We start from the raw sequence: 25,248 nt of genomic DNA on the forward strand, positions 1-25,248 counted from the left end.
TCCGGGTACTGACTGTGTGGAGTTTGCAAGTTCTCCCTGTGTCTGCGTGGGTTTCCTCCGGGCGCTCCGGTTTCCTCCCACAAGCCAAAGACTTGCAGGTTGATAGGTTAATTGTCCATTATAAAATTGCCCCTAATGTAGGTAGGTGGTAGGGAAATATAGGGACAGGTGGGGATGTGGTAGGAATATGGGATTAGTGTAGGATTAGTATAAATGTGTGGTTGATGGTCGGCACAGACTCAGTGGGCCGAAGGGCCTGTTTTAGTGCTGTATCTCTAAACTAAACTAAACTAAACTTATAACCGGGTCGGGTGTCTCCTGGTTGGTGGTGGACTCCAGCTGGGAGGGCAGACCCTTTGGGGCCTCGCCCTCCCCTCTACTCAGGGCACCCGGCCCAGTGGCAGAATGGGCGGCGTCCTCAGGCTCCCCCACCACAAGCAGGGCCCCACTGACTCCTTCAGGAGGGGCCTCATGTACTGGGGCCTTCCCCTCCCCTCCAACCTGAGGAATAGGGAGCTCCTGCCCGGACTTTGTAGCCTTGGTGGTGGCGGTAGGGGAAACCTGGGGACCCGAAACAGGAGACAACTCCCCTCCAACAGATGGACCCTGCGCCTCAGGGCCCCTTGTTACCTCTGTGGAGGGGTGCCTTTCCTCTTTTTCCCACTAGGGCGCAGAGGCTCAGAGACCTCCATGTCATCAGAGGCCTCCGCCTCCGCACCCTCCTTTTTTTTAGTTACTCTGGGCCTGAGCCCAGCCCTGGGACAGGTGGATTCCGTGAGAATGGGCTTTGGGCTGAGCTCAGGCTCGGGTTGTTTCAATGTGTCCAGGGGATGCGCCTCTTGATGTTTCTTTCTCCTCCGTGTCTTCCTTCCACTCGGACGGGCACTCCCCTGCCCGCTGGAGGCTGTGAAAACCACAGCCTCCGGAACCGACTGAGTGGCGTCTGTTGGATGTGTGGGGGGAGTGGGAGGAGGTGCTGTGGAACCACCCTGGGCTGCCGAGGTGGAGCTGGCGGCCGGGAGGTTGGGGCAGTTCTTACGAACATGCCCCACCCCCTTGCAGACGTGGCACCGCGCCCCGTCCGAGGTCCAAAAGACGCGGTAGGTCGTCCCCTGGAACTCCACATTAAATTGGCCTTCCGAGTCCTCCTCCCGCGCCAGCTGCATAAATAACTGGCGGCGGAAGGAATAGACATGTTGGAGGCTGTGTTCCCGAAGACCAAGCCGGACTGGGGTGATCCCCGACCTCACCTCCCCCATGTGGTGCAGGTGGGGAAGGAGGAGCTCACTGGGAATAAAGGGCGGGACGTTTGATAACATTATCCGCTGGGCAGTGGCCCCTAGAGGGTCCACCGGCAGGAAAGTCCCATCCACAGTGAGCCCTTTATTCAGGGCCAGGGACACGGCCCGCTCGGTCTTCAGGAAGAACACAGCCTTCCCGTACATTTTTGAGGCTGCCACAATGGCCTCTATAGACATATTGGGATGGGGACAGCTCTTTACCCCATGGCTCGAAGTAATTAATTTAAAAGGTGACGGGGTCACACGGGCGGCCACAGAGGCTACAGCTGCATAGGTGTGAGAGGGCCCCGCCACCGGTGATGATGGGCTTGCCATGGCTCAAGAGCCAAACCCACCCCCAAATTGCAGGCAAGCAATCAAACAAATAAAAATAAACAAACAAACAAAGAAACCAACTAGGAGGTTTGGGGAGAGGCTGAGGGTATACAGGAAAGGGGAAAGACAGGCTGCAAGCGATGATTTTGCTTTTTTTCTCCTTAAAGTGTGGTACTCAGAGCACTGCAAACACTTCTGGTCTTCTGGTTGTGGGAGGGGTCTTAGTTTAGAGATACAGCACTGAAACAGGCCCTTCGGCCCACCGAGTCTGTGCCAACCATCAACCACCTGGGTCAGCTGAAAGCTGCCCAGGCACTAGTTCGATCCTTATGTCTCTGTAGCCAGGCAGCTTCAGCTGACCCAGGCTGGGCAATTAGGGTGGGGAGGGAGCTTCCTTGTGTAATCAGTGCAATTGCACAGCTCCCTATAGAATTGTACAGCCCCCACCCCTTGTTGTTCCGGCCTCTTCCACCTCCCACAACAGTCCAAATGAAATGAAAGTTTAGTGCTCGACACCCACTTCGAAATGCAGCCTTTTTGTCAAAGTCTTTCCTCCTCTGCAGCAAACGTTGTTCAGAGTTTTGCAGTTCCGTCCTCAGCTCTCCCTCTGCAGCAGCACCTCCAGCAACTGACTGCAGCACTGTCAGCTGCACTGAGTTGATGCACTCTGGAGTCCCAATTAGGAAGCAGCCAACCGTGTGCTGTACCTGTCCCGGGAGTGTTTGATGGGGACAGTGTAGAGGGAGCTTTACTCTGTATCTAAGCCCCGTTTTTTTTTTTCTTTTTTTGGAGTGTTTGATGGGGACAGTGTAGATGGAGCTTTACTCTGTATCTAACCCTGTACTGTACCTGTCCTGGGAGTGTTTGATGGGGACAGTGTAGAGGGAGCTTTACTCTGTATCTAACCCCGTTTTTTTTTCTTTTTTAAAATTCCTTTTCTTTCTTTTTTTTCTGGGAGTGTTTGATGGGGACACTGTAGAGGGAGCTTTACATCAGTATCTAACCCCGTGCTGCAACTGTCCTGGGATTGTTAGATGGAACAGTGAAGAGATGTTCCATTTTCTGTTCGGGATAGAATAAGCAATGCCCTCCCCAAGGAAAAGAGGTGGTGATCTGCCCACCTTGCAGGTGAACCTTATTTGACAACAACCTGTGCATAAAACCCAGAAGAGGTCAATCAGTCTCCCGGTTTCTCTCAAAGGTTGCTTTCGAGTGGTCAGAGGAGATTGACTCTTTTGTGTTGAGGTGGGGTAGAGAGATGGCTTGCTAAAATTCAGAAAAGGGCTAATGCTCTACAGTTAACGCCAACTTCCCCTTGCAGTTGTGAGTTTGGAGAGTCGGGCCTTACACTTGACAACGTTGGTACGAGAGTCTGAGCAGCGTGTGAGTGAGTTAACCACACAGGTAGTGAACGAGACGCCAAATGCAAACTGCACAGACAAAGAGAAACAGCTGAAAGCCTGGGAGTGGCATTACCGACTCTTCAAACGGATGAAAGCTGGCTTTGAACATGCACGTGAGTATTATGGGCCAAAGTACACAGGCGCTGTTTTCCTTTGTTTTCTCTGTGATTTCTCAACCTGTAAATCCATGCCCCACCCACCTCGCGACCTCTTTCAGCCAGACCAGCAGAGCAATGGAAATTAAAGTCCGCTCTGTGGCAGGTTGCTCAGCACTAAGTAGGCAGCATATTTCATGCAAAACAGGGCAGTTATGCTGATCTCATGCATAATTGCAGAGATGTACAAATCCCACTTGGCAAAGCTTCATCTGCATGAGGCTGAACACAAGCTGAACACAGATTGGGCTGGCAAGATACCTGGGTGTGAAATCTGTGGGTTCCTCATTGGAAGTGCTTGACTGTGACAGATTGTCCTAAATGAAAATACCATCTTTAACCAGGATAAAGAATGTTGTAAGCTTCCAGGAGGGCTGAGTTGTTGCAGGTCGTGGATGATGGAGATGTACAGACTAGAAGGTCCCTGAACCAACTGCTGGTTTGTGCTGAATGATTAATTTCAGTATGGCTAATCACATAGACAGTAACAGACTATCTATAAGTGATTTGGTAAAGTTATTGGCAAATGGAAGTTAAGTGATATCTGTGTGTGCTGAATATAAAAGCTGTCCTTCAAGAAGATAAATAGAAACAGCACAGCCACCATTTTGAGGCTCACAGGCGTTGCTTAGCAACACAAATACTTCAAGTCCAAGTCTGAGATTCCAGCTGCAGTAAAATATGTGCCAACCACTTCATCACTGACAACCTCAACCACTTCATAATGTGGAAACATAGAAAATGCACAGCACAGAAGGAAGCTATTCGGCCCATCGGGTTTGTGCCTGCCAATAAAATGCTATCCAGCCAAATCCCACTTTACAGCTCTTGGTCTGTAGCCCTGTAGGTTACGGCACTTCAAGTACATATCCAAGTATTTTTTTAAATGCATTGACAGCTTCTGCCTCTCCCACTCCTCAGGCAGTGAGTTCCAGCCCCTCACTTTGGGTGAAATAAATTCAACTCAACTCTCCTCTAATCCTTTCACCTATTACTTTAAATCTGTGCCCCCTGCTTATTGATCTCTGGGAAGGGGAATAGGGCCTTCCTATGCACTCCATCGAGGCCCCTCACCTCAATTTATACACCTCAATTAAATCACCCTTCAGCCTCCTCTGTTCCAGTGGAACAAGTGAAATGGGCAGACACACAGCAGATGAAATTTAACACAGAAAAGTGTGAAGTGATTAATTTTGGTAGAAAGAATGAGAAGAAGCAATATAAACTAAATGGTACAATTTTAAAGGGGGTGTAGGCACAGAGAGTCCTGGGGGTGTGTGTGTACAAGTCTTTTATGGTGGCAGGACAAGTTGAGAAGACTGTAAAAAGGTATATAGGATCCTTGGCTTTGTTAATATAGCAGAGTACAAAAGCAAGGAAGTTGCGCTAAATGTTCATAAACCACCAGCTCAGCTTTAGCTGGAGTACTGAGGCCACTCCTGGGCACCACACTTTAGGAAGGATGTCAAGGTCTTAGAGAGGATGCAGAGGAGATTTACTGGAGTGAAATCAGGGATGAGGGACTCCAGTTGTGTGGAGAGACTGGGATTGTTCTGCTCAGAACAGAGAGGATTAAGGAGAGATTTAATAGACATGTTCAAAATTATGAAGGGTTTTATTAGTGTAAATATGGAGAAAGTTTCCAGTAGCAGAAAGGTCAGTAACCAGAGGAAACAGATTTAAAGTGATTGGCAAAAGAACCCAAGGCGACATGAAGAATAAAAAATATCCAGTGAGTTGTTGTGATCTGGGATTCACTGCCTGAAGGGGTGGTGGAAGCTGATTCAATAACCACTTTTAAATAGTACTTAAGTATTCAATAAATACCTGAAGGGATACATTTACAAGGCTATATGAAAAGAGCAGAGGAGTGAGATTAATTGAACAATTGAGCTGGTACAGGCATGATGGGTCAAATGATCTCCTTTTTGTTGTATCATTCTATTGGCTGGATTTTATCCTGGCATTGGAGATGGGCTGGGAGGTGGGGGAAAACACAAAATGGCGGGTGGTGGCATCAGGCAGCGTGCCCAATGTTGGGCTGCCCCCATGCCATTTTGTCCGTGGCGGGCACTGTGGCAGATGGGAAGTCTGCTGGGAGGCCAATTAAGGCACTTAAGTGGCCCATTAATGGCCACTTGGGATGCCTCCTGCCTCTGCTGGCATTTAGACAGCATCGGAAGAGCCTGCTGCTGTGTGGAGACATCGCCAGGTAAAACCTGGCGGCCTCCTGGTGAGCTTAGGGGCGGGGTGGTCCCTCCTCTGGGGGCATCCATGGCCCATGGAGGCCCTCCCACCCCCAACAAAGCAATGGCCACACCCATGTCAAGACCCCAACCCTCACCAACCACTCCCCCACCCCCTCGTCGGGGTCTGCCTGACTGGCCCCAGTGACTCAGACCCCACTTTCCTTGGTCCCAGGGTCTTCTCCATCAGTACTGCCCCAGGCCTCCTGCATAGAGTCATAGAGTTATACAGTCTGTGCCGGCCATCAAGCACCTAACTATTCTAATCCCATTTTCCAGCACTTGGTCCATAGCCTTGTATACTATGGCGTTTCAAGTGCTCCTAAATACTTCTTAAATGTTGTGATGCTTCCTGCCTCTACCATCTCTTCAGGCAGTGTGTTCCAGATTCCAACCACCCTCTGGGTGAAAAAAGTTTTCCTCAAATCCCCTCTAAACCTCCTGCCCCTTAGCTTAAATCTGTGCCCCCTGGTATTGACCCCTCCGATAAAGGAAAAAGTTTCCTCCTATCTAACCTATCAATGCCCCTCATAATTTTGTATACCTCAATCAGGTCCCCCCTCAGCCTTCTCTGCTCCAATGAAAACAACCCTAGTCTATCCAGTCTCTCTTCATAGCTGAAATGCTCCAGCCCAGGCAACATCCTGGTGAATCTCCTCTGCAGCCTCTCCAGTGCAATCACATCCTTCCTATAATGTGGTGACCAGAACTGTACACAGTACTCCAGCTGTGGCCTAACTAGCGTTTTATACAGCTCCATCATAACCTCCCTGCTCTTATATTCTATGCCTCGGCTAATAAAGGCAAGTATCCCATATGCCTTCCTGCAGTACCAACAATGGCCACCACTCTCAGTGACGCTGCTGGTACTGCTGAGTCGGCAGCTCTTAGAGGTGGGATTTTGTCTCTTAAAGGGACAGTGTCCCTGACGCTGGGCAGGGGGTTCCAATAGAGGGCTGAGGTGGGGTTGCTTCCCACCATCTGGCCTGTCGCCGGGACCTCTGTCGCCGATATAAAGCCAGCCCTATGATTCTAACCATTGTGTCATCTGCTGTGGAGCCACTCTCCACATTTCACACAAACTACTTGACTCTCCTATTGGGAATTCGCCTGTATCTTCAGCATTTTATAAGAAGATAGGCAATAATGGAGGGATGTCAGGCAGCATTAGAGGCACACACCACTAATCTGCCAATACCCAAACAGCAGAATATATACGTAGAAGTACACATACCTGTATCTGGTAGAAGAAGTGTCAGAGCAGACTTCACATTACCAAGGAAATTGTCACTGAGCTATACCATGTAATGCAACTACACCTACAGCCCACTGGCAGCACAGGCACTGCACTACCAGAGCTGGAAAAGTCATGACCATCTTTAATATTTCAGCTATTCCAGGTTCTGGCACTGACATAATGGGCTGAATGGCCTTCTGTGCCATAAATGTTCTGTGTTCCTATGTTGAGGATATCAGAAGCATTAGCCAATCAGCTATACACAGATGGATGAAGCAAATAACAGATGAAATGGCTTGTTGTAGCAAACAGTGCATCCCAGAATTACTTCACACAATAGTAGGATTCCCAAAAGTCTAAGGAGTCATTGGTTGCACCCATGTGGCCAATCATGCTGCATTGTTCAATGCTCCCACCCACTGCAAGATGTAAAGATTCTGCTTGCTGATCACATTCCTTTGTGACCAGAAACATCCCAATGTGCAAGTGAATGTTAGCTTCATCAACAGCTACTCAATCCCATGCAATCCAGTGTGCCAGCACTCCTTCACTCTGAAGGGAAGCCTCAAGGGACTCCTGGGAGATGCAGGCTATCCTCTGTACCCAAGGATGATGACAGTGGCGCAGCATCCAAGGAGATGATAGGTTCACATATTTACCAACATCATAATTGAACACATCGTAGGCATGTTGCAGGTGTTTGTATTGATCAGAGACATCCTGGAATGTAGTCTGGTTAGGGTCCCTAGAATTATGGTTGGGTGCTGATTGATGCACGGAGTCCGGAAGAGGCAGCAGGCATTAGCCCGAGGAGGAACAGGATCCTGCAGAAAATGCAGAGGAGAACTGAGGTATCTCTCCAATAGTGGAGGGAAAAACAGAAAGAATTTTGAGCCAATGACAGACAATAATTCATATTTTTTTGTAGCTGATTCCATAGCTCAATTGAAAGGGATAAAGCCTGCTTTCAGATTCTCACAATGTGTCCCCCAAAAAGGGAGGGGAAGAAAAATTAATAAGAGGGTTAAATTTATTTTGGTCTCCAATTTCCCCACCACTGCTGAAGGTGTTGCTCATACTGAGGTCATATTCTGGCTGCCAGCCACTCTGTTGTATTTGGGCCAATGGGCCATTCTTTATATGTAAGCCTCAAGACCAATCAGGAGCTGCAGTTCTGACTAGCACTGATTCCAAATATAGAATCCATACTGGAAATCTAAGCCAGCTGTTTACTCTATGAGACAATTCCTTAATCCCATCAGCAGAGCTTTCTTTCACAAAGAAATATAAGTACATTCTGTATAGTTGTTACAATATACCACAGGAAGAAGGACTTGCTGGGACCCCTGGAGTTGAAGACCACTCCAGGGTATTCAACAGGTAAATGGTGTCTCTAAAACCGTTGCTTGCCTCCTATACTTCAGGAACAACACTGGCACTTCCTCCTCTCTGGGGTATGGGACATCATGGATTGTCCAAGCCTTGTAACCGCTTCATATGGAATGCTGAACATAATAGAGCAAATCAACCTCACATGGTCTTATTTTTCCATTTCATTTCTTGACCTGTAATATTACAGATAAATACAGGGATTAAAAGTGTCCCCTTGATTAATTACTCAAGTCGATCGATTCCAAGGCCATATCCCATTAACACTTTCTCAAGTTAGGCTCAGATGTTCTTCCTTCCCATTTTTCCTCCTTGCATATCATTCAGGGTGAGGGGTGGGCGGGATATCTCTTGGCCACTGCTTTGTACTTCCTCTTGATGGGTATGCCATACATCAGGAGCTTATCATCAGGCTCAAACCAGCTACATACCACTCTATAACTTGCGCCTAATCAATGTAGTGGAGCCATCCATGTATCCTCTCACAGCACCACCCCTGCTGCATCTTCCATAGAGCCTTTGGTAACTCATGCAGAAATTACAACCAGAATGAGTAATAATAGCAAAACGTCAAAGCTGAAGGCTCTTTATCTTAATGCACGCAGCATTTGTAACAAAATAAATGAGTTGACGACACAAATAGAAATTAATGAGTGTGACTTGATAACTATTACAGAGACATGGTTGCAGGGTGACCAAGACTGGGAACTCAATATTCAAGGGTATTCGACATTCTGGAAAAATAGAAAAAAAGGAAAAGGAGGTGGGGTAGCTTTGTTAATAAAGGAAGGTATCAGTGCGGTGGTGAGTAGTGATAGAGGTACAATAGATCATGATGTGGAATCAGTTTGGGTGTAAATAAGGGATAGCAAGGGGATGAAGTCATGGGTGGGAGTTGTCTACAGGCCCCCGAAGAGTTACCTCACTGTAGGACAAAGTATAAATTGAGAAAGAATGGAGGCGTGTAAGAAAGGCGCTACAATTGTCATGGGTGATTTTAATCTGCATATTGACTGGACAAATCAGATTGGCAGAGGTAACATGGAAGACGAATTTGTAGAGTGCATCAGGGATTGTTACTTAGAGTAATACGTTGCAGAACCTACCCGGGAACAGGCTATTTTAGATCTAGTAATGTGTAATGAGGTAGGATTAATAAGAGATCTTGTAGTTAAGGATCCTTTAGGGGGAAGCGATCACAACATGGTAGAATTGCAAATTGAGTTTGAGGGTGAGCAACTCTGGTCTCAAACCAGTGTCCTCAACTTAAACAAGGGTCAATTACAGAGGTATGAAGAAAGAGTTGTCTAAAGCAGGCTGGGAAAATAGACTAAGGGGAAGGTCAGTGGATGAGCAGTGGCAGACATTTAAGCAGATATTTCATAACGCTCAGCAAAAATTTATCTGGGTCAAAAAGGAGGACTCGATGAGAAGGATGAACCACCCATGGTTAACAAAGGCGGTCAAGGAGAGTATCCAATCAAAAACTAAGGCATACAAAGTGGCAAAAACTAGTGGTAGGTAAGAGGATTGGGAATTTTTTAGGAACCAATAGCGGATGACTAAAAAGTTAATAAAGAGGGATAAAATTGATTATGAAAGTAAATTGGCAAGAAATATAAAAACAAACAGCAAGAGCTTCTACGGGTATATAAAAAGAAAGAAAGTAGCTAAAGTGAGCGTGGGACCTTAGGAGGATGCGACTGGAGAATTGATAACGGGGAACAGGGAAATGGCAGATCATTTAAACCAATATTTTACATCGGTCGTCACAGTGGAGGACACTATAAACATCCCACAGATATCAGATAAGCAGCTAATGGGAGGAAAGATCTTGTAACAGTCTCTATCACGAGGGACAAAGTATTTGACAAACTAATGGGACTAAAGGCAGACAAGTCACCAGGACCTGATGACCTACATCCAAGGGTTTTAAAGGAAGTGACTGCAGAGATAGTGGAACCATTGGTCGAAATATTCCAGAACTCACTGGATTCCGGGAGAGTCCCAGCGGATTGGAAAACCGCTAATGTGACGCCCCTGTTCAAGAAGGGAGGGAGATAAAAAGCAGGAAACTATAGGCCAGTCAGCCTAACATCGGTCGTTGGGAAAATGCTAGAGTCCATTATTAAGGAAGAAATAGCAGGACATTTAGAAAAGCTGAAAGCAATCAAACAGAGTCAACGTGGTTTTGTGAAAGGGAAATCATGTTTGACAAATTTGCTAGAGTTCTTTGAGGATATAACAAGCAGAGTGGATAAAGGGGAACCGGTAGATGTAGTGTATTTGGATTTCCAGAAGGCATTCGATAAGGTGCCACATAAAAGATTATTGCACAAGATAGGAGTTCACTGTATTGGGAGTAATGTATTAGCATGGATTGAGGATTGGTTAACACACAGAAGACAGAGAGTCGGGATTAATGGGTCTTGTTCAGGTTGGAAAGACGTAACTAGTGGAGTGCCACAAGGATCAGTCCTCGGGCTACAATTATTTACTATCTATATTAATGACTTGGAGGAGGGGACAGAGTGTAATATATCCAAATTTGCTGATGATACAAAAATAGGTGGGAGGGCATGTTGTGATGAGGACATAAGGAATCTGCAAGGGGATATAGATAGGTTGAGTGAGTGGGCAAAAATTTGGCAGATGGAGTTTAATGTAGGAAAGTGTGAGATCATGAACTTTGGTAGGAAGAATCAAAAGGCAGACTATTATTTAAATGGAGAGAAACTCCATAAAAGTGCAGCACAGAGGGATCTGGGTGTTCTTGTGCGTGAAACACAAAAAGTTAGCATGCAGGTGCAGAAAGTAATTAAGAAGGTAAATGGAATTTTGGCCTTTATATCTAGGGGGTTGGAGTTTAAAAATAGGGAAGTCTTGTTACAACTGTACAGAGTGTTGGTGAGGCCACACCTGGAGTACTGTGTACAGTTTTGGTCCCCGTGTTTAAGAAAGGACATACCCATTGGAGACAGTTCAAAAGAGATTCACTAGGCTGATTCCTGGGATGAAGGGGTTGAGTTATCAAGAACGGCTAAACAGGTTAGGCCTTTATTCATGAGAGTTTAGAAGAATAGGGAGTGATCTTATTGAAACATACAAGATCCTGAGGGGGCTTGACAGGGTAGATGTTGAGAAGATGTTTCCACTAGTGGGGGAATCTCGAACTAGGGCACATAGTTACAGAATAAGGGGACACTCATTTAAAACTGAGATGCAAAGGAATTTCTTCTCTCAGAGGGTAGTGAATAGCTGGAATGCTCTGTTTATTTATTTAGAGATATAGCACTGAAACAGGCCCTTCGGCCCACCGAGTCTGTGCTGACCATCAACCACCCATTTATACTAATCCTACATTAATCCCATACTCCTACCACATCCCCACTTTCCCCTACCACCTACCTATACTAGGGGCTATTTATAATGGCCAATTTATTTATCAACCTGCAAGTCTTTGGCTGTGGGAAGAAACCAGAGCACCCGGCGAAAACCCACACAGTCACAGGGAGAACTTGCAAACTCTGCACAGGCAGCACCCAGAATCGAACCCAAGTCACTAGAGCCGTGAGGCTGCAGTACTAACCACTGCACCATCGTGCCGCCCAGAGAGTTGTGGAGGCGAGATCACTGATAGTATTTAAAGAGAAGGTAGATAGATTTCTGAAATATCAGGAGGTTGAGGGCTATGAGGAGCTGGCATGAAAGAGGAGTTGAGGTCTGGGGCAGATCAGCCATGATCTTATTGAATGGCAGGGCAGGCTTGAGGGGCCGAATGGCCTCCTCCTGTTCCTATTTCTTATGTTCTTATGTTCTAAAGTTTAATTTCTGAACAGTTGTTCTTGTCCTGGATACACAGGAGCCCCAGAAGCACCGACCCATGTGCAGTTGTCTGTTACCAGCAGTACCTCATTGCAGGTGACATTCCACGAACCTTTCAGTGTCAACTCTGCAGTCGTCACAAAGTATAAAGGTAAGGATCTGTGAAACATTTCATTTTACAGTGTGTGGTTCAATGATTAAAACTTTATGATTGGTTGTCCTGTCCCACTAATAATCCCCTGACTGTGCCAACATGACCTTTTGAGTCCCACATTAGCCATCCTTTTGACTTCTCTCAGTGGAACTGACTGGAAGCAGGATTGAACTGACCAAACTCATCTCACTGAGGATATTTACAGATAGGAGCCATTTGTTGCACTAATATAGCATTGATTGAAACTCAGGTCATAGGGTGAAAGGACATTGTGCTAAACTCTTGCCAGTATAACAAAATGTCTCTGATGAAGGGTCACTGACCTGAAACGTTAACTCGGTTTCTCTCTCCACAGATGCTGCCAGACTTGCTGAGTATTTCCAGCACCTTCTGTTTTTATTTCAGATTTCCAACAGCTACAGTATTTTGCTTTTGTAACAAAATCTTTATCAATTTCCATCCCCAGTCTACTGTTGGCATACAGGAGTCTAGCTGAGGAACATTCCAACATATCATCAAATAGAATCACAAATAGTCAACCTTCTTCAGTTTTTGCGAAGTTTGTACTCATCAGGGCAGGTTCAGCACAGGTTAAATACAGAATAAAGCTGGAAATGAGGAACTTGCATCTAAATAGTATTTTGCACGTCGTCATAATGTCCCAAAGTGCCGCATGGCCAATAAACAGCTTTTGAAGTGTAGTTACTGTCACTATGTAGACTAATGCAAGAGCCAAGCTGTGCGTAAAATCACACAATCAGCATATGAAATTAATGAAAATTTAATCTGTTTTTGCTGTGTGATAAATATTGACCAGGACACTAGGAGAATTCCCTACTGTTCCTTAAATAGAGCCACAGAATCTTATACCTTCACCTGAACGGCCAGATGGGGCCTCAACTTAGTATCTATCCGAAAGATCGCATCTCTAGAACACTCACCTGGTAGATCAGTCAGAGGACGTATTCGCGAACTAAATTGAGGCTTGTGCCCATTTATCATTAGGCAAGCTGAGCCAAGCTACACCCATCTATGCTAAGAGTAGAAAAGATCCAAAAATATAACAAGAACCTTTCAGCCAAATCTGATCCTGTTCTTGTCCAATGTTCATTCACTGGTTAGAATAAGCTACGACATCTATAATCAAGTACTTGGTCATGCCAGTTTCACATTGACTAACTGAATACAACCACTAACCATCCTTTGCAAATAGACTCAATTTTTGTGTACACATTTCATTCTTCCTGCACCAGTGCACCCGACATTTCTCTGTATTAATTTCTATTTGCTGCTACTTGGGCTGAAATTTCCCAGTCCCGCAGAGGCGGGTTAGGAGGTGGGACCAGGAGCAAAGTCGAACATAGCGCGTCGGGTAGCCAACCTGATGTACTCCCACCTCCTGCCATTAATGAGCCAACTGGGGGAAAGATGACGGAACTGCCAGGATCTTACTGACGGTGGATAGGCCCGCTGCTGAGGTTGGAGCCCAGAACTGAACTGGAGACAACCTCCCAGTGACAGGGCAGCGGGGGGGGGCTGGCGGGAACCATTGACACCACCTCTCCTTCACCCCAGCACAGATGCACTGGAAGGCAACAGCCATGGCCACAAGTCATCCTGCACAAGGGCTCCATCTCCACAGTGACGGCCTGACAGCTGTGGCCATGCGTGAGTTTTAATTTTTCACAGTGCTGCAGACAGCACCTCCATCGTGAGGCAGCCTCGCGGTCTTCAGCCTGCCTCAACGGCACCCAACTCACCTGGTGGGGCTGCCAGCCGGACATCACAGCGGGTCCTCTGATTGGGCTTCCTACTTCTCTGGTCAGTCCGCCATCCTCAATTGTCAAGGCTCCCAGATGCAGCTTCTTTTATTGGCCGCCTCCAGAAAGATCGTGAGTGACACCCCATCACGGCCTTTTCCAGGTTCCTGACCTGGAATTGAAGCCGACGTCGGAATTGCAACCAAACTGGGAAAATCCAGCCCCTTATCTTCTGTACTGAAGTGGTCCATACTCTATTGAGAATGGTGGGCAGACCACAGGTGTGGGAGGCCCAAGCACAGGGCCCACTGTGATGTCTGCCTGGTAGCCCCATCGGGTGAGTTGGGCGCTGCTAAGGCAGGCAGGAGATCATGAGGGATCTCAAAATGGAGGCACTCTCTGCAGCATTGCGAAAAATTAAAACTAACGCATGGCCACAGCTGTCAGGCCATGATTGTGGAGGGGGAGCCCTACGCAGGATGGCTTGTGGCCGTGGTTGTTGCCTTCCAGTGGGTCTGTGCTGTGGTGATGGAGAGGAGAGGTCGATGGCCCCTGCCCTGGCCTGCTGCCTGGAGGCTGCCTCCAGTTCAACTCCGGGTACCAGCCTCAGCGGGGTCCTGTCCACCATAGGTAAGATTCTGATGGTGCCATCATCTTTCTTTTGAAGTTGCAGTTCACCAGCGCCTTCTCAAGGGCAATTAGGGATGGGCAATAAATACTGGCTGAGCCAGCGATGGCCACATCCCATGAACGAATAAAAAGAATTGGCCCATTAATGGACCTAATTACCTACCCACTGCTGCCGGGCGAGTAGCCTCTGCCGCGTTGACCCCACCTCCGGCAAGATTGCTCAGAGGAAGGAATGCGTTAAGTAGCCGACCTGAGGTGCAATATTCCGACTTTGCTTGTGGTCCCACCTCCTAAGCTCGTCTTTGTGGGATCAGGAAAATTCAGCTCAATGTGTTTGATCATTCCCCTCTCTGGTCAGAAGGAGAATACTGAATGTTTATAATATTACAGACAGCAGCTTCTTCTAAAGCATTTCATAATAATGTAAAGTCCCCAGAGCCTGATAACTCCAGCCATGCTTCAGAGCCTTGTCAAGTTACCAGGACCTTTAGCAGCATTAGTTTTATTGGTCTTGTAATTCATTCAGTTGTATAGAATTGTGCAAACAACTGTGGCTTAGGTAGTTAAACTTCTCACTTAGTGAGAATTTCCCACCAAACTATAACGAGTAGCTTCGAGATGCGACTCTTCAACTTCTCCTGTTTCTCTCCTTGAAGGGAGAGAGCTTTGCACAATACGATTTTCACAGGCTGAGCTTCTAAAGTTGTGGCTCTGCTTTTCAGTATTCATTCTTTGTCTGTTATCTTGTAGTTGAATGGAGCACTTCTCATAACTTCAGTTCAATAACAGGAGAGGCCACACTGGATGACATGAAAACTCTACTCTACACAATGACAGGCCTTGTCACAGTAAGTAGAACACAGACTGCCCCATGTACCATGATGCAGTGAATTATAAATTAAAGGCAATATGTAAATGATCAAATGTAGCACCAGTTTAGATAACTATTGGCTCTAGATAATGTTACTATTAGTTTTCTTAGTTATGGGTTCAACCTCAAAATGAATGGGGTAATTGCCTGGTTGCATCATTCAATCAAGATAAAGTTTTGCTGCTTTGTGGCTTTAACATTTTTTTTATTCATTCGTGGGATGTGGGCGTCGCTGGCCAGGCCAGCATTTATTGCCCATCACTAATTGCCCTTGAGAAGGTGGTGAGAGCTGCCTTCTTGAACCGCTGCAGTCCTTGGGGTGTAGGTAAACCCACAGTGCTGTTAGGAAGGGAGTTCCAGGATTTTGACCCAGTGACAGTGAAGGAACGGCGATATAGTTCCAAATCAGGATGGTGTGTGGCTCGGAGGGGAACTTGCAGGTGCTGATGTTCCCATGCATCTGCTGCCCTTATCCTTCTAGGTGGTAGAGGACGTGGGTTTGGAAGGTGCTGTCGAAGGAGCCTTGGTGAGTTGCAGCAGTGCATCTTATAGATGGTACACACTGCTGCCACTGTGTGTTGGTGGTGGAGCTGGAGGGAGTGAATGTTGAAGGTTGTGGATGGGGTATCAATCGAGCAGGCTGCTTTGTCCTGGATGGTGTCGAGCTTCTTGAGTGTTGTTGGAGCTGCACCCATCCAGGCAAGTGGAGAGTATTCCATCACACTCCTGACATTAGCACAAGAACACAAGAAATAGGAGCAGAAGTAGACCATGTGACCCAGCGAGCCTGCTCCGCCATTCAATACGATCATGGCTGATCTTGGGCTTCAATTCCACTTTCCTGCCACTCCCCATATCCCTGAGAGACCAAAAACCTATCTATCCCAGCCTTAAATATATTCAATCATGGAGCATCCACAACCCTCTGGGGTAGAGAATTCAAAAGATTCACAACCCTTTGAGTGAAGTAATTTCTCCTCATCTCAGTCCTGAATGATTGGCCCCTTATCCTGAGACTGTGTCCCCGTGTTCTAGATTCCCTGACCAGTGGGAACAATCTCTCAGCTTCGACCCTAGCAAGCCCTTCCAGAATCTTGTATGTCTCAATGAGATCACCTCTCGTTCTTCTAAACTCCAGAGAATATCGGCCCAATTTACTCAGCCTCTCATCATCGGACAACCCCCTCATCCCAGGGACCAATTTAGTAAATCTTCACTGCACTGCCTCCAGTGCAAGTATATCCTTTCTTTAATGTAGAGACCAAAACTGCACACAGTATTCCAGGTGCATCTAAGCCCTGTACAATTTTAGTAAGACTTCTTTATTCCTGTACTCCAATCCCCTTGCAATAAAGGCCAACTGACCTGTGTCTTGTAGATGATAGAAAGGCATTGGGGAGACAGGAGGTCAGTTACTCGCCACAGAATTCCCAGCCTCTGACCTGCTCTTGTAGTTACAGTATTTATGTGGCTGCTTCAGTTCCGTTTCTGGTCAATGGTAACCCCCAGGATGTTGATAGTGAGAGGTTCAGTGATGGTAATGCCATTGAATGTCAAGGGGAGATGGTTAGATTCTCTCTTGTTTAAAATTGTCAATGCCTGGCACTTGTGTGGTACGAATGTTACTTGCCACTTATCAGCCCAAGCCTGGATATTGTCCAGGTCTTGCTGAATTTCTACACGGACTGCTTCAGTATCTGAGGAGTCGCGAATGATGCGGAACATTGTGCAATCATCAGCAAAGATCCCCACTTCTGACCTTATGATAACAGCTAGCCACTTCAGGCGCTGCTCCACACACCACTGACCACCTCCAGGCGCTTACCCATTGTCTCTCGAGATAAGGAGGCCAAAGAAGATTAAACATTAGGGTGGCACAAGAAGGTACAAGAAGAAGCTGCATGAGAGCAGATGATCTGAGTTAGGATAGACCCCTTCTGTGATATGATACACAGATTGGTGATTTACAAGAAATTATCATCAGCTTCTTGCGAGATAGAATCCACTTGACTTTTCTGACCTGTTACAGTTCAGACTTTCTCCCATTATATCTGATTTGTGTTATGGTAAAATAGCAGTTCCCAGAACTGGCAGAGTCTCCTATGGCCTATTTCCTTATACATGCCGTGACTGGATAGTGACCAGGAATGACAGCAAACTACTAATTGTGATACTGATTATTGGAGATCACATCAGATACCTACAATGTTCTCCTGATTGTGAAAAGATGGAAAATATCACACCATCAAGCCAATGGAACTTGGTCCGGCCATAACCCATTGACAAAAAAAGGTCACTGTTATCTCTTTACGCTGACTTGAAGGTGTCTTTTTGCATGCACGCATTTGTCACGTATGTACAGTTTTCCCTGTCGGTTGGGTATATGATATTAATGTCAAGGCAAGTTCAGGTTTACCTCAGTGTTTTTAATCAGTTCTGGGCTGAAAGTAAATCATGAGCTGATCAAGTAGCAATCAGATACCAAATTTGATCAACTATTAGGGATTAATCAATTACAGTACCACAAATTGTATAGAATATGTCAATAAATTGCAGGATACCGGTTTGTTACCAACCCGCATAAGGAAGTGCGCCCTCTGCAGTTGTGGCGTCACCAAATGCAGCCAAAATATAATCTGTTGTTATGAAATATTGTCCTGGAGAAATAAAATAAGGATCAACCAACATCACCATGGATCCCAAAACAGGAGTATCTACATGCTGTCACTTCAAGAATACATGCTGAGTTCATCGTCATGCGTCTTGCTTCAGTGATGTTCATGAAAACTGGGTGTGTTTGATGGGACAGTGGACAGGAAGCTTGACTCTGTATCTAACCCCATTTTTTTTAAGGTGGCCTTTATACCCCAGGCCCCTTTCATATATTTTTGTTGAGAGGGCCTTTATTCCCCAAGCCCCCTTTATGTACAAAAAAAAAACTTTATTAAAATCAGATAAATAAAACAAAACTCAAATTAAAACAATACTCCAGCTCCTGCGGTGCCCGCTGGTCACAGAAGACCTCAAATGAACCGACGGACTTCGCATGCTCCTTCTCCAGGGACACCCGGGCTCGAACGTAGGGGCAGGCAATCAGGGCGGACTGACCCCCCCCCCCCCACACCCCAACGGCCCACAGCCTGCGCCTGTGAATTGCCACCTTAGCCAGGGGAGGAGCAGACCGACGAGGAGATCCTCCTCCCGGCCCATGCCCCTCCTCACCAGGTGCCCAAAGATCGGGAGTGTGGGGCTGAAGTGCAGCCAGAACTTGAGGAGCAGCCCCTTCAAATACTCGAACAAGGGCTGCAACCTTGCGCATTACATATAAACATGGAACACGGACTCGCCCCAGGCCGCAGAAATTACAGGCGACCTGGGAGTCCATGAACCTACTTAAAAGTCTATTGCACGGGACTGCCCTGTGCAGCACCCTCTACCTGAGGTCCTCAATGTAAAGCGTGAGGACTCCCGCGTAGAGAGACTTCCACCGGGGTTCCCCTCGTCGCTAGATGGCAACACGGACCACCAGGGCGTGTCCAGGTGGCAGACGAGGGAGAGGAAGTGGAGAGTGTAAAGGAGCAGCCCATACGGGCAACCCCTATGCACCATGCTGAATGGCACGGAGGACATTTCCAAGAGGCGGCTTGGGTTGTATGGGACTGTCTCCCGAGGAGGGTTTCGGGGCCTGGGTCCGATGAGCAGTTCCAGCCAAGCGGGGGTCAGCTTGGCTGGGAGCACTCCACACTCCGGAGCCCCCTTATCACCCGTAGTGAGGGCATTCCAGGGGCTTCGGCTACTCCTCCGCCCGCCGGTCCGTCCCCAGAGCCGGCCGCCCGGACAGACGAGGCGCTCTCCTCCACTGGTGGGGGAGCACCCTGACTGGAGGCAACCATGTTCTAGACTCTGAATAGATCCTGGTAAAAGACAGGCAACTCCCTCAGAGAAGCGCGGCTAACGTTCTCTGTCGGGAGCTGCATGTCATCTTGAAGGCAGTGCCCCTGGCGGAGAAAATACGTCGCCAGTGCACACCATCTAGGAGGACGCTCGACGTACAGGTATCTCTGCAGGGTCCGAAGGTGGAGAGTCGCAGCCTGGGTGCGGATGCACACCAGCGACTGGCCGCCCTCCTCAATCAGGAGACTCAGGACCACGGCAGAGACCCAGTGTTTCCTCTTGCCCCAGAAGAAATCGACGAGTTTCTTCTGGATCTTGGTGGCAAATGCAGGGGGCGGGGCTAAAGTGACCAACCAGTACCACAGCATCGAGGCCACCAGTTGGTTTATAACCAGCGCTCGGCCCCTGTCGGAAAGCATTCAGTGCAGTCCTGTTCAGCGGACCAGCCGAGTGGTGAGTTTCGCCTCCAACTCCTGCCAGTTTGCCGGCCAGGCTTCCTCAGTGGGGCTAAGGTGGATTCCCAGATAGAGGATGTGCATGGTGCTCGACGCAAAAGGTGTCAACTCCTCCGGTAGGGAGTCCACCCACCACTGACCCACCAGGAGTCCGGAACATTTCTCCCAATTGATCCTCGCGGAGGTCGTGGCAGAAAAGGTTTGTCGGCACTCGTGGATCCTCCGCAAGTCTACGGGATCTGTGACTGTGAGGAGCACGTCATCAGCATAAGCTGAGAGGATGCCCCGCATGCCTGGCCCGTGCAGAGCCAGACCTGCCAACCTCCTGAGAATCAGGAATGGCTCCACGCAGATGGCGTATAATTGGCCGCTGGGCAGGTGGGCTCCCCTGGATCAGCCCTAGGGCTGAACTCAGGCTCCGGTCATTTTAGAACATTACAGTGCAGTACAGGCCCTTCGGCCCTTGATGTTGCACCGACCTGTGAAACCATCTGACCTACACTATTCCATTTTCATCCATATGTCTATCCAATGACCACTTAAATGCCCTTAAAGTTGGCGAGTCTACCACTGCTGCAGGCAGGGCGTTCCACGCCCCTACTACTCTCTGAGTAAAGAAACTACCTCTGACATCTGTCCTATATCTATCACCCCTCAACTTAAAGCTATGTCCCCTCGTGTTTGCCATCACCATCCGAGGAAAAAGACTCTCACTATCCACCCTATCTAACCCTCTGATTATCTTATATGTCTCTATTAAGTCACCTCTTCTCCTCCTTCTCTCTAACGAAAACAACCTCAAGTCCCTCAGCCTTTCCTCGTAAGACCTTCCCTCCATACCAGGCAACATCCTAGTTAATCTCCTCTGCACCCTTTACATAGCTTCCACATCCTTCCTATAATGCGGTGACCAGAACTGCACGCAATACTCCAGGTGCGGTCTCACCAGAGTTTTGTACAGCTGCAGCATGACCTCGTGGCTCCGAAACTCGATCCCCCTACTAATAAAAGCTAACACACCTTATGCCTTCTTAACAGCCCTATTAACCTGGGTAGCAACCTTCAGGGATTTATGTACCTGGACACCAAGATCTCTCTGTTCATCTACACTACCAAGAATCTTCCCATTAGCCCAGTACTCTGCATTCCTGTTACTCCTTCCAAAGTGAATCACCTCGCACTTTTCCGCATTAAACTCCATTTGCGATCTCTCAGCCCAGCTCTGCAGCCTATCTATGTCCCTCTGTACCCTACAACATCCTTCGGCACTATCCATAACTCCACCAACCATAGTGTCAGCTGCAAATTTACTAACGCACCCTTCTACACCCTCTTCCAGGTCATTTATAAAAATGACAAACAGCAGTGGCCCCAAAACAGATCCTTGATGTACACCACTAGTAACTAAACTCCAGGATGAACATTTGCCATCAACCACCACCCTCTGTCTTCTTTCAGCTAGCCAATTTCTGATCCAAAGCTCTAAATCACCTTCAACCCCATACTTCCGTATTTTCTGCAATAGCCTACCGTGGGGAACCTTATCAAACGCCTTACTAAAATCCATATACACCACATCCACTGCTTTATCCTCATCCACCTGTTTGGTCACCTTCTCGAAAAACTCAATAAGGTTTGTGAGGCAGGACCTACCCTTCACAAAACCGTGCTGACTATCGCTAATGAACTTATTCTTTTCAAGATGATTATAAATCCTGTCATTGTTTTGTGTCTAGGCGGCACGCCTTTGGGTGTTTCGACTTGCGCCGCGCCTTCCTTCCACCTGGATGGGTCTCCCCCTTCCCACTGGAGACCGCGAAGACTATGGCCTCCGGAACTACCTGAGCGGTGTCTGATGCAGATGTAGGAGGAGTAGGGGGAGGTGCATCGGCACCACTCTGGGCTGCCGAGGTGGAGTTGGCGGCCCGAATATTGAGGCAGCTCTCATGAACATGCCCTACCCCGTTGCAGGCGTGGCACCACGCCCCGTCCGAGGTCCAGAAAACACAATGGGCTGCCCCCTGGAACTCCACATTGAAGTGGCCCTCCATGACCTCCTCCCGCGCCAGCTGCATAAATTGCTGGTGGCAGAAGGAGTAAACATGCTGGAGGCCGCTTTCCCGAAGACCGAGCGGGACTGGGGTGATCCCTGACCTCACCTCCCCCAAATGATGCAGAGGAGGAGCCCACTGGGAATAAAGGGCAGAACGTTTGATAACATTATTCACTGCGCACTGGCCCCCAGGGGGTCCACTGGCAGGAACGTCCTGCCCATGGTGAGCCCCTTGCTCAGTGCCAGGAACACCGCCCGCTCGGTCTTCAGGAAAAACACAGCCTTCCCATACATCTTTGAGGCTGTGACAATGGCTGAGAGGCTGACAACCTTGGTCATTGCCTTTACACAGGCCTCAATAGACATGTTGAGGTGAGGATAGCTCTTCACCCATGGCTGGAAGTGAGTAATTTGAGTGGTGACAGGGCCACATAGGCGGCCACAGAGGCTGTAGCTGCTTAGGGTTTGGAGGGACCCACCACCGGCACAGATGGACTTGCCATGGGTTCAGGAGCTAAACCCCACCCCAATGTAGGCCCGCAAATTTCAAACAAAAATAAAAGGTTTGCAAAAAAAAAAGTAAATAATAAGTTAGGGGAGAGGCTGAGAATATACGGAAAAAGGGAAAGACAGGTTGAGAGTGATGTCTTTTCTTCAGTGAGGTGGTGCACACAGCACACTTTAAAACAGTTTTTGCCAGCACTCCTGGTTTTCCGGTTGGGAGAGGTGTCTTCACCTGGACCAACTGAAGCTGCCCAGGCTCTATCTGTCTTCTGCTTTCTCGTTAGCCAGGCAGCTTCAGCTGACCCAGGCTGAACAATTGGGGTGGGGAGGTAGCTTCCCTGTGTGCTTAGTGCAACTGCACAGCTCCCTGCAGAGTTGTACAGCCCCACTCTTTGTTCTTCCAGCCTCTTCCACCTCCCCCAACAGTCCAAATCAAATAAATGTCCAGTGCTCTACACTCACCTCCAAACACAGCCTTGTGTTTTAAAAGTGTCTTCCTTTCAGTAATAGATACTGTAAAAATCTGTAGCTCTCTCTCCTCAGCTGCACAACCTCCAACTGTCTGAGCACAATCAGCTGTTGCTCATTATGCACTCAGCAGTCCCAATCAACCAACAGCTAACCCAGTGCTGTGTACCTACTCTGGGAGTGTTTGATGGGACAGTGTGGAGAAAGCTTTACTCACTAACATTTTTTTTATTTTTTTGTTTTGTGTGATGTGGGCATCTCTGGCTCGGCCAGCACTTATTTCCCATCTCTAATTGCCCTTGAACTGAGTGGCTTGCTAGGCCATTTCCGAGGGCATTTTAAGAGTCAACCACATTGCAGTGGGTCTGGAGTCATATGTAGGCCAGACCAGGTAAGGACGGCAGATTTCCTTCCCTAAAAGGACATTAGTGAACCAGATGGTTTTTTACAACAATTGACAATGGTTTCATGGTCAACATGGACGAGCTTTTTTTTTAAATTCCAGATTTTTTTATTATTTGAATTCAAATTTCACCATCTGCTGTGGGGAGATTCAATCCCATGTCCCCAGAGCATTAGCCTGGGTTCTGGATTATTAGTCGAGTGACAATACCACTACACCACCGCCTTCCCAACTAACCCTCGCTGTACCTGACCCCACATTTGATGGTAACACTGGGTGTCTGAAATGGAAAATATTGCGTTCCCTGCACTAATATTCCTCATGTTGACAAACACAAAATTCACAAACAAAAATGTTTGAAAAATGTCAGCCTGCTGGTATTTGTCATCTGTGCGATGTTGGTGCATTTGTTAAATATGAATGCTAACCTGATTTTATAAAGAATTTTACAAAATCCTATCCTTCTTGTCCTCCTTTTAGGGGATCCCTTACTACATCCGGGTATCTGCCTATAATATGAAAGGTTGGGGCCCCCCGCAGGTTTCCACGCCAGCATGTGCAACACCATCCAGTAAGTACACTCTGATACTAATGTAGTTGCATACACCTATTACTAAGATGAGAAACACACAGAAGAGCTGTCGATTGCCAATGTAGGAATGGATCCCACAGCGGAATGACAGGGTGAAAGACCGTAATCACAACTTTACCAGCATCTGATTCCGAATAATATCACTGTGAGATGAAACCAAAAATGCCAGAAAACACGATACAACCATTTATTTGTAACCTTTTTCCTTCAACATTTCAGGCACACTGCACTTTATCACAGACCCTAACCCAGCTGTTTCACCTTCTTCACAATCTAGGTACACTTTATCCTATCATAGGGCTGGATTTTGTATTTCTGCCATCGGGTGGCCATTTTACATATTCATGGGGGCTCCTGCCCCCAATCACGTGGAGGGGTGGCCTCAACGACGCTGTTCACAGCATCACCTGTTTTTCAAAAGCTGCCAGCCCTGCAAACAGTGCACCATAACGCACAGTTCACCCCTTCCCCCCCCCCCCACCCCACCCATCAGAGTGCAGAGTTCACCCCTTTCCCCCCCTACCCATCAGAGTGCAGAGTTCACCCCTTTCCCCCCTACCCATCAGAGTGCAGAGTTCACCCCTTTCCCCCCCTACCCATCAGAGTGCAGAGTTCACCCCTTTCCCCCCCTACCCATCAGAGTGCAGAGTTCACCCCTTTCCCCCCTACCAATCAGAGTGCAGAGTTCACCCCTTTCCCCCCCCACCCATCAGAGTGCAGAGTTCACCCCTTCCCCCCCCACCCATCAGAGTGCAGAGTTCACCCCTTTCCCCCCCCACCCATCAGAGTGCAGAGTTCACCCCTTCCCCCCCCACCCATCAGAGTGCAGAGTTCACCCCTTTCCCCCCCCACCCATCAGAGTGCAGAGTTCACCCCTTCCCCCCCCACCCATCAGAGTGCAGAGTTCACCCCTTTCCCCCCTACCCATCAGAGTGCAGAGTTCACCCCTTTCCCCCCCCACCCATCAGAGTGCAGAGTTCACCCCTTCCCCCCCCGCTACCCATCAGAGTGCAGAGTTCACCCCTTTCCCCCCCCTACCCATCAGAGTGCAGAGTTCACCCCTTCCCCCCGCTACCCATCAGAGTGCAGAGTTCACCCCTTCCCTCCCCTACCCATCAGAATGCAGAGTTCACCCCTTTCCCCCCCCCCATACCCATCAGAGTGCAGAGTTCACCCCTTCCCCCCCCCTACCCATCAGAGTGCAGAGTTCACCCCTTTCCCCCCGCCCATCAGAGTGCAGAGTTAGAACTATAAAACCATATTCGTTCATGGGATGTAGGCATCACTGGCCAGGCCAGCATTTATTGCCCATCCCTAATTGCCCTTGAGAAGGTGGTGGTGAGCTGCCTTCTTGAACCGCTGCAGTCCATGTGGGGTAGGCACCCTTACAGTGCTGTTAGGAAGGGAGTTCCAGGATTTTGACCCAGCGACAGTGAAGGAACGGCGATATAGTTCCAAGTCAGGATGGTGTGTGACTTGGATGGGAACTTGCAGGTGGTGGTGTTCCCATGCATTTGCTACCCTTGTCCTTCTAGTTGACAGAGGTTGTAGGTTTGGAAGGTGCTGTCTAAGGAATCGTTGCAGCACAGAAGG

The 25,248-nt window shown here is 48.0% G+C and overlaps 1 protein-coding gene across 1 annotated transcript in view; it reads left to right on the forward strand.

Annotated features, from left to right (window-relative positions):
- Positions 1-25,248, forward strand: part of ankfn1b (ankyrin repeat and fibronectin type III domain containing 1b) — a 1,028,185-nt gene that overhangs the window by 824,429 nt on the left and 178,508 nt on the right. The window contains exons 8-11 of the mRNA XM_068056894.1: positions 2,938-3,132; positions 11,909-12,022; positions 15,166-15,263; positions 23,544-23,634. Of these exons, the coding sequence (XP_067912995.1) occupies positions 2,938-3,132; positions 11,909-12,022; positions 15,166-15,263; positions 23,544-23,634 (498 nt within the window). The remainder of the gene's footprint in view (positions 1-2,937; positions 3,133-11,908; positions 12,023-15,165; positions 15,264-23,543; positions 23,635-25,248) is intronic.

This window comes from Heterodontus francisci, chromosome 24, assembly GCF_036365525.1.
Source record: "Heterodontus francisci isolate sHetFra1 chromosome 24, sHetFra1.hap1, whole genome shotgun sequence".
In the NCBI taxonomy this organism is placed as follows: Eukaryota; Metazoa; Chordata; class Chondrichthyes; order Heterodontiformes; family Heterodontidae; genus Heterodontus; species Heterodontus francisci.